Source organism: Anguilla anguilla, chromosome 2, assembly GCF_013347855.1.
Source record: "Anguilla anguilla isolate fAngAng1 chromosome 2, fAngAng1.pri, whole genome shotgun sequence".
In the NCBI taxonomy this organism is placed as follows: Eukaryota; Metazoa; Chordata; class Actinopteri; order Anguilliformes; family Anguillidae; genus Anguilla; species Anguilla anguilla.
The window spans coordinates 16,590,189-16,599,432 of record NC_049202.1 but is presented as its reverse complement, the minus strand read 5'-3'; the positions used below and the strand labels follow the sequence as shown (position 1 = coordinate 16,599,432).

The following is a 9,244-nucleotide window of genomic DNA, read 5'->3' as shown; positions in this document are numbered from 1 at the left end:
TGTAATTGTGGAATCGGATTTTTGATTTCTGCAAGCAGCTATACCGTTAACTATTCTGAACTTCCCTACATTATAGCAGACCATTGCACCGGCATGGTAAATCTTTCTTCTAAGTGTCCCTCCTAGCAGTAAGTCAGAAGCAATAACACTCATAGTCATTTGTCTTGACAATTTTGGCTCATTTCTTTTCTGTGGCACACATCTGTGGCCGTCCAAAAGCATAGCAGACTTGCTTGTTTTGTATATACTTGCAATAGTTCGATAAATTAAGATAAAGGAAAAATTTTTAAAAAGGAGAAAAAAAACGGTAGTACCCATGGATAGAAATATCGCCTCTGTTGCTGTTTGTCTTGTGTTTTGTGCATTTTAAATTATATTTTTTTGAAAAAGAAAAAAAAAATGTATTCTCTTCAGAGTGGCAGTCTTTGTGGCATGGACAGTGTTACTTGGTTCATTTTGCTGGCTGAAAAGTTCAAAAGTTTCCATTCCGTAGTTGCCGTAAAAAGGAAACGTTACGCTTTAGTTCAAGACACAATGGAGAACTATATTGGTCATCGGACCCTACAGAAAAAAAAGAATAAATTTTTAAAAAATTAATAAAATTAAAAAAAAAAAAAAAAAAAAAAAATGGAGGACTTCTGTTGATAAATGCTAAGTTTGAGTGGCTCTCTTATTTATCAGATTGTTTTCAGAGCTGAAAAGCATTCCACTAGTATCGCAAGGCTGAGGCTGAGGCTGAGGTGACCGGGTCTTGTCGCTGACAACCTTTAAGCTCCCCTCGACTTGAGGTTTCCCCAAATTGCACTTCCAAGGTCTAGCTTTCCTTCGTCTGTTTTTGTTTATTTTAAAGAGACTATCCAGTGTATTCTTTTATGAAAGATACTATTAACAAATGGATTGGGTTACCTTTTTGTCGTTAAAAAGAAAGAAAAAAAAAAGTATTTATTTGAATTCTCATCCCTTTCACAGACTGACAAGGAAAATGAGGCATACTTTTTCCTCTGTTGGTTTTAGTCTTACTTTATGCTTAAATTGCATTCTTTATTTTCAAAATTGGTTAAAGTATTTGAGGAAAAAAATGATTGTGCAGCCATTTTTTTCTTGTTATGATGGACACATGAAATGTAATCTTCCCGTGCGTATACCTATTGCCAGAGAACTGAAGCATGCTGTTTTCTGTATCCTCCCAAACCAGGTGCAATTTGGCATCTGATGGTAACGTGCGTACAATAAAGGACTCCCTGTTAATACTTAAACCTGGCTAATGTGCAGGGTACAGCCCTCTAACATTGTCAGTTGGCCTTGTGAAGGGTGTGGATATGGACTGAAAATAAGAGGGCAGTAGTCATGTACTAGATACAGCAGAGGTCTGAAAAATAAATGTTTTTAACAAGGCTATTTTTGGCCAGTTTATGAAAATGGGTTACAATATTTTCTGGACCATTTTTTTTTTTAAGTAAAAAAAAATAAAAATAAAATCAGACCCAATTACAAATTAACCCTGATTAATGCCCTCTTCCAAAGTCCTTTTTTCGACAAATCACCAAACCGTGTCTTACAGCACACCACCAGAGTCCACTCCTGCAAAGGTCGATTACGTTTTTTGTTGCTCCGCGTCCATGTTTTGGTATTTTGTATGTTTTCTTTCTTTTTCTCTTTTTTTTTTTCTTTCTCTCGTATAAGTGCACTATGAAAAGATCCACATTTAAGAAGCAGTGTTTCCAATTCCACATCGATGTGTTCGGTCTGTGTCCTGGGGCCCATCGTGCCGTGCGATTGCGGAGGACCGGCGACGTTATTATTTCGTGTAGATATTGGTTTTAAAAGACACTGGCAAGGGAGAATGGGTCGACGAATAAAGCTTTTCCACCCGACTTCCTGCAGAGCTTGTGGCAGTCCTTTGTAAACACACATCCTGGTTTAGCCTATAAGTTGAAATGGTAGCGCTTAACAAAACACCAAGACACCAAACGGCAAAAAAACTTAACTCACGAACCCTTCGTTTATGTAGAAGCATTGCTGAATTCATGGAAGCTTCCAGAACCACTGGTTATATCGGTTTCACCATGTTCGCCCCACACGTAAAATGCATTGCATATGCATATTTGGAGAAACTATAATTCTGTCATGATCATTCCAAAACAGGCAGTTTAGTTACATTTGAACTACAGCACGGAAAATTGTTGGTGTCAAAACGGAAAGTAGCGTTACTTACACTGATCATGTCTGTCAAGAAGCAAGTTTATGAAACTCATCACACATAATGGGAGGAACTAGCATGTATTGTCATTCAGGTACATGAACCAATCAATAGGCAATCCTTTCTTGTAGTAAACCCCACAAAATTAGGGGTTTAATAGCACACAAGCCCCCATTTTTGGGTCACAAATACTTAACCTTCTATCATTACTCACTGGGTAATGGTGCCAGTCCACTCTAGAAATGAGTGTGAAATTAGATTTTAAAATATGACCAGACAAGTATCACGATGCAACTGACATAGGAAATAATATTTTTCCATTTTGTGCACACCAGTGTTGTCTCAGCATAAAATCACCCTAAATGGATTCTGATCAAAAATGATAATTGCATGGAAGTCTTCCTTTATTTTACGAATAAAGGTGTTAAACCACAAAACTAAACTGTATATACAGTAAAATTGTGTTGACAATGTTATACAAATGTGCATAACGCCATGTTTTATGAAAATTTCCACAGGAGCACCCAAATATTCCACGGAATGACATTAGGGTTTTTGTACAGTGATTTTATGTTTATGAGGCTGTACATATGAACAGATTATTTTTATAGTAAAGTCCTTTTTTTAAATATTGTGCTGTACTTATTTCCTTGAGTACAGCAGCCTCAGGTTGCATGTACTATAGGACGTAGCTCCAACTGGAAATATTACCCATCATTTTTTTAATAACTGGGTAATACATATACATAAAACCCCTGGGGGTTACTGTAAAACCCCTGAATTTCCTATACTTGCCACTGTAAAGTGGCAGTTCATCAGAAACTGAAATATGTAAATATCCAGACAAACGTAACCGATCATAAACAAACAATAAATCTGGAATATTTTGAAAAAATACCAGAAAGTGAACTATCCCCTTAAGAGTCCCCAATGTCTGGTGGAGAGAATGCCGCCACCTAGTGGTGCATACACTCTCACAATTCTCTCACAAAATTAGATTCATGTACACTGGGGTAGGTCTGAACTGAGACCAGGTGTAATAAGGGTAATAACAGTGTATTAAGGCATTTACAGCCATAGCTCTTGCATTTGGTGCACTATTCTTGCCTGAAATGCTTATGCCATATGCTTAACTGTTCGGTTAATGCCGTGAAGCCAGTCACAGACTGGTTTTATGAAGTTGCAGACAGAAACTACATTTGTTTCCTATGAGATAATGTATGTAGACTACAAATCCCATTATGCTGATGCACTGAATTATTGCAATGTATTCATTTTATGTAGAAAAACAGATGCATTTTTACATTTATTTCATAAAAGGTAAATGTACAAAACTGAAGACCTGGCATAATTTAGTAAAAAGCACAGTCCTCCGAAAATATGAATACTATTAATATTTGTTGACTTGAACAAGTCTCATTGCATTTTACTTTGTACAGAAACAAAAAGGAAAATAATGAAAAACATGTCCTACAAAATTGACATTCCAGTTTCTACAACATAAAATATCCTCCTTAAACTAAATATTTAGTTTGAGACTACAAGAGACTACTGCTTTTTTAGGCCAACCTTCACTACAGTACTACACACATAAATCAAATGGGAACAAAAAAAACAAAACAACTAAAACCTCCATGCATCTCTATTCCAGTCTCATCCTCTTCTCCAGAAATGGCCACCGCTTTTCGTTTTTTTGTGTGCTCCTCTTCAGAGACCAGTTCTGCAGGTTGAATTTCAACCAGCACGCGGATCAAGTTAACATGTGGTCGGGGAAACTGCACTGCTAGAATAGAGGTGCTTATTGGGGCAACAATTTTTTTTTTTTTTAATGAGGTCACCAAGGCAGTCCCAATACTATGGAGGGGAAAAAAATTAAATATGTATGTGTGTGTGTCTGCGCATTGCTTTAACCTTGACCCTGTAGGGGGCATGGAAGCTTCCCTTAAAAACACTGATCTGAGATCAGACTGCAGTGGTTCTGGCGTCCCAGCGGAATTCCATTCAGGTTAAATCGACCCGCAGGCTTGGGCCGGGCGCGTTTCCGTGGCAGCGCCGCACGCGGCCCGTGGCGCTGCGCCCGCCCGTCCGTCTGTCCCGCTCACTGCGGCATGAGGTGCCGCACGTTGTATTTGGACGAGTCCTGGTACTGGGTCATCGGCTTGTCGGCTATTCCGCACGTCCCCACCCCGACCTTGCCGTTCACGCTCTCGGGCGAGGCGAATATGCTCTTCTTCACCTGGAACGCAAGAGGCAAAGGTCGGCCAAGACAAAACTTCAATCGACAGTGCAAAAAACGTTTCCCAATCGTTTGATGCAGTGAAAACTATGAAAACTATTATTTATGTAGAACCTTTCATAAAAATCAAAAAAACTTAACTGCACGTGTAAAGAGTGCAATTTAAAAAATCCAATTAATTAAAAATACAGAAAAACAAATGTTCATTTATCCTTGTGGTTGAAAGAAACCCGTTCTGCTGTAAGTAGAGCGGTTTTAACGTGACTTGGTGGAGGCGACGCACCTGTCCTTTTTTGTTCTTGGAGTAGGCCTTGTTGTTGAACTGCTGCCACTTGCACTTCTGCACCTCCCTCTCCTGCTCCAGCTCCTTCATCCGCTGGACCTTCTTCTGGGCCTTCTTCTTCTTGTACTCCCTCTGCTCCGCTATCTGCTCCCTCCTGCGAGGCACCAATCCGGCACATGACCGCAGCGCATTTACAAAAACCTGATTTCCTTCCTGATTTCCTCTATTATTGCACGTTTGTCACACTGAATGGTTTCAGATCTACAGATAAAATGTAATATTAAACAAAGGAAAACTGAGTGTAGTAGTCACCACAAAGTTTCAACAACCACACTAGGCCATGTTCAAAGGAAATTCCAGAAGAGATGAAGAAAAAAAAGTTTGTGAAATGTATCAGTATAGAAAGGGCTACAAAGCCATTTCTAAGGCTCTGGGACTCCACCAAACCACATTGAGAGCCATTATCTCCAAATGAAGAATGCCTGTAACAGTGGTGAATCTTCCTAAGTGGCCAGCCTGCAAAAATGCCTCCAAGGGCACAGCGACAACAACTCATCCAGGAAGTCACAAATGATCCCAGAAGGACATTCAAAGAACTTCAGGCCGCTCTACTGACTAGCTTCTGTACATTCGTGACACAGAACTGTGCCCGTGAACTCGCTCAACTCGAACATGGCCTCCAGAGAGCCAAACTGCACCGGGGTGGACCGCAGACCTCCTCACCTGGATTTGGACTCCTCCGATGCGGCGCCCTGCTCGGCGGGCTTGAGGCCGTGCAGCGGGACGACCTCCGCGTTTCCGTAGCCCAGGAACGTGATGGCCGCCGTGCCGTTCTCCTCGTCTATCTCCTCGATCTCGGCCTTGTACAACCTGCCAATGAATCACGTCTGTAAGCAGGTGAGTACGGGCTGTACATACAAGGCCTTCCAAAAAAAAAAAAACATACATACATACACACATTCTTTAAAGGGATAGTTCACTATAAAAATGTTCTGCGTTTTTATATCTAGAGAAATGTATTTTGGCCAAACACTGACAGCTCTCTAGTAGCTTTTGTACAGAATTCATTACTTCATCAAAAAGCCTCCACGAAGTTTCATTTCAAAATGAATGGAAGTCTGGTCACTGAGGATTCAGCTGAGGGTTGGCTTTAAAAAAAAATTCTAAGTTTAACCTAATACTATTCCAACTGTTGAAGCAGCGACAGTGACTCCAAGAGTCACTTTGATCTTAGCAAACACTTCGCACACATTTTTTTAATAAAGTAGTCCACCGCTACATCATTATAGTGGTCTTTTCGTGAACGTTCTCGTCCTTACCATTGCAAAGGGTTACTGACTCAAGTCTGAATTTGAACGCCAGCCTTGAAATTAAGAGTAACGCGTCTTACCATTGTGAAAGAGACACCTGACATGGTTAGTGGTGCTTAGGTGGGTTTCTACACTTACTGTCCATCCACGTTCCAAACAGCCATGCAGCTGTCCCCTGCTTTCCATGAATGGCTCTGGGAGGTCGTGGCTGAGCTTTCAGAACTAGTGGGGGCCACAGTTGGCTGACTCGACAGGAGGTCCTTGGTTAATTCAAGGACTTCCTACAAGAAAAACAAAACACATGTTCAACTGAAAACAAAACAAAAATGATCAACTGTCACCTTTCCATTGAACAGCATATGAAAGAAGAGTATAGGAACCTAAAGTGCCAATAGGGTTAATAGGACAACAAGGACGTAGGTTGAAATCTAGTGCTGGGGTACTGTCAGTGCGTCTAAGGGCAAATATTTCAATCTACATTTCTTTCCTGAAAACGGAACTTTGTGCAGTAATAATAAGAACCCTGAACCCAGTGCACCACATGGGAAGCACTTACACCCCACACATTCGTTTGCACTAATTTCCCCAATTTTTCCCATTTCCTATTTTGCATGAATGTAATTACAGGGCTTAAACTGGCGTGGATTCCCCTGCATTAATAATTCGTACATTCTGATTAACTGTTTACTCAGACAGATCGGCACTTTATCAGTGTTCAATTTAGCCATCAATAAGCACGAGCTAATTAGCCAACTTTAGTACCGAGTTAGCTTGGTAAGATTGGGTCTTTACAGTATGATAAATATATGCAGCTTTCCATACATGCTCTGAGAATATACCAGGTACCTACCATATTTTTGTTTATGGTATTAATATGGCTTTGGTATAACCAGTTGTTTTACAGTTGTATACTTTTTCCCCACTTGCGATTTGGCCAAATGGTATAACTGCTTTTTAGCCATAATGCATTGCATGCAATTCAAGCCTGGATTTTGTCCTTACTGCCCTCTGATTTGCCCTTTGGAATTGTGGCTTTGCCATGGAGGCACTGATCATTTTGGTTTCCGTCAATCATTTATAATTATTCATGTGCAATGATGATGATGGGCATTCAACAAACCTGTAAGTCTTTCTGTAGTTTAAGCAGGTCCTCGTTCTCAGGATCTGTTGACAGAGCCGCTTCAACCTGCTGCAGCTGGGCCTTATAGCTGGCCAGCTGTTTCATCATATCATCTGACATCTACAATAAATCAAACAATAACACAAAAAATACACGAGTCACGGTGAAAAGTATGTCAAGTATAATTTCATAACGACGGCCAAATTTACAGAATCGAAATGACAACAAACGATTGTCTTTCTTATACAGCGGTTGTTTATCTCATTGCGAACAATTCACCCAAAAGCATGATTGGGCCACAGATGTCACGTGGAGTCAGTGGAATAATCAGCGGAGAGCGCGCATTACGACAGTGTGTCCGGTGAATGTTCTTCCAAAAGAACTAACCACATGCACCCACAATAACATTAACGTACATCTTCCAATTTTAAATAATTTGTTTGCAAAAATTGTACGCAACACCATTTTACTGCCTATTCCGTGGTAGGGATGTGGCCACCCACATAACGCTGAAAAAATGAGGATCCTGACCTGACCTGTTAATTTCAAACAGGAACACAGCGAACATGTCGAAAATTGCGTAGTCTACCGCTAACTAACATTAGATTGGTCAGCATAATAAAACCACAATTTGCGATTAAGATGGACCCGGGATATTTACCTTGCTAGCTAAAACAAACGTCGTGATCATACTCGATAATAATTCGAGACAGTTCATATTTGGGCCTAAAGCGCGTTAGCAAGCTATCTAGCGAGTACGTGGGTAATAAATATAGCAACGACATCTTTACGTGTTAGCAACATCTTAGCAACTAGGAAATAATATATATACCTTCGACTCGAATTCGTAAAGCATCTATTTAGCACCAATTAGCTTACCTTTATAAATCAGACGTCAGAAAAATAAAAGACAAATATACTTTGTGGCTTAAGTCGTCTAAAGTTATCTTTATTTTAGGTCGACTACACAACCTGCGGCAGGATCCTTTGAAATTCCCGTTGCTAAAAAAAATCTCGCGAGGTTGCTTGAAATGACATCATCCATGCAACCAGCCTAACATTTTCAATATACAGCCATGCGGTGGCGCAATAGCGTTACGAAAGTTTTAATCTGCACTGGTATACTTTACTAACGATTTGGTAATGAAGATTGCTTTATCTTGCTAAAAGGTTACATGTGGTATTTTGTACTTTAGCGTGTGTACGCCCACGATAAATTGTTAAATGATTAAACGAACGGACCTACTCATTATAATTTGTTTGGGGATTCATTGCTGCCATTTGAGACGTCATTGTGTAATGGCAAAACTGTAACAAAACAATGCTCGCAACAGTAAACAGAAAGCAGTTTGCGGACTTATTTTTATTGTTCGTGCAAATAAACAAATTCGAAAAATCGTATGAGTGTATAATTATATGTATGTATATAATTGTGCTAAGTTAAATATTTATCAAATGTAATTGTGTAAAAGTTTTAGTGAACATAAACAACTAATGTTCAAACAGTATGCATATGTTTGCTAATATACTTTACATAATACAAAATATTTAATATTTCAACAACAATAGTGATCCTAGAGTCTAGAGTTGACAACTACCTGCCCTATACTGGCTGTATGACTGCATGCACCTGATGGGGGTGGATTAGTATTTTGCTGATGGTGATCAGTTTTCTACAATTTTGCACAGTGCTGTCTTATGAATGTAACATTTCAGTGATAAAATGGAGTCACCTGTGACTGCATTCATACAGGTTCTTAGGACTTGCGTGCCTCTGAACTGTCATGGTAAAAACTTCCCCTCTGCACATATGAAGGAGGTCATTTAAGCAACCACAGTAGGGTTTAGTTTTAGACAGTGAGTCCAGTGTGCTCTCAGTTCATGTGTTGTGGGTGTACTTTCATTCTGCTGTCAACGGTGCATCACAGCCTGGAAAGTACCGGCAGTTCCTGGGAAATTTGCACATGTGTGAACCTGAATGTCCGGAAAATACATCCAATCAGTGCTAACAACAAGCATTCACTTAATGTCACAACACAACTGCATCCATTTCCTGAATTTTAAGTCTCTGTCATTAGATGAAAACACTCAGAAA

General features: G+C 39.8%; 1 protein-coding gene across 1 annotated transcript; it reads right to left on the bottom strand.

The window, feature by feature from the left end:
• Positions 1 to 1,656: 1,656 nt before the first annotated feature.
• On the bottom strand, positions 1,657 to 8,179 carry LOC118220345 (survival of motor neuron-related-splicing factor 30-like). The gene is made up of 6 exons (XM_035404210.1): positions 8,029 to 8,179; positions 7,150 to 7,269; positions 6,168 to 6,310; positions 5,443 to 5,589; positions 4,720 to 4,873; positions 1,657 to 4,436 (listed from the first exon to the last, which is right to left on the bottom strand). Exons 2-6 carry the CDS (start codon positions 7,267 to 7,269, stop codon positions 4,299 to 4,301), a joined length of 702 nt encoding a protein of 233 aa, XP_035260101.1. The 5' UTR covers positions 8,029 to 8,179; the 3' UTR covers positions 1,657 to 4,298.
• Between the last annotated feature and the right edge of the window lie 1,065 nt (positions 8,180 to 9,244).

Excerpts from the sequence above, each read along its gene's own strand:
- LOC118220345 (XM_035404210.1), bottom strand. The coding sequence starts at position 7,269 with ATGTCAGATGATATGATGAAACAGCTGGCCAGCTATAAGGCCCAGCTG. Across the intron at positions 5,590-6,167 it reads GTTTGGAACGTGGATGGACA|GTTGTACAAGGCCGAGATCG; the intron begins GTAAGTGTAGAA and ends ATTCATTGGCAG. Across the intron at positions 4,437-4,719 it reads CCAAGAACAAAAAAGGACAG|GTGAAGAAGAGCATATTCGC; the intron begins GTGCGTCGCCTC and ends CTTGCGTTCCAG.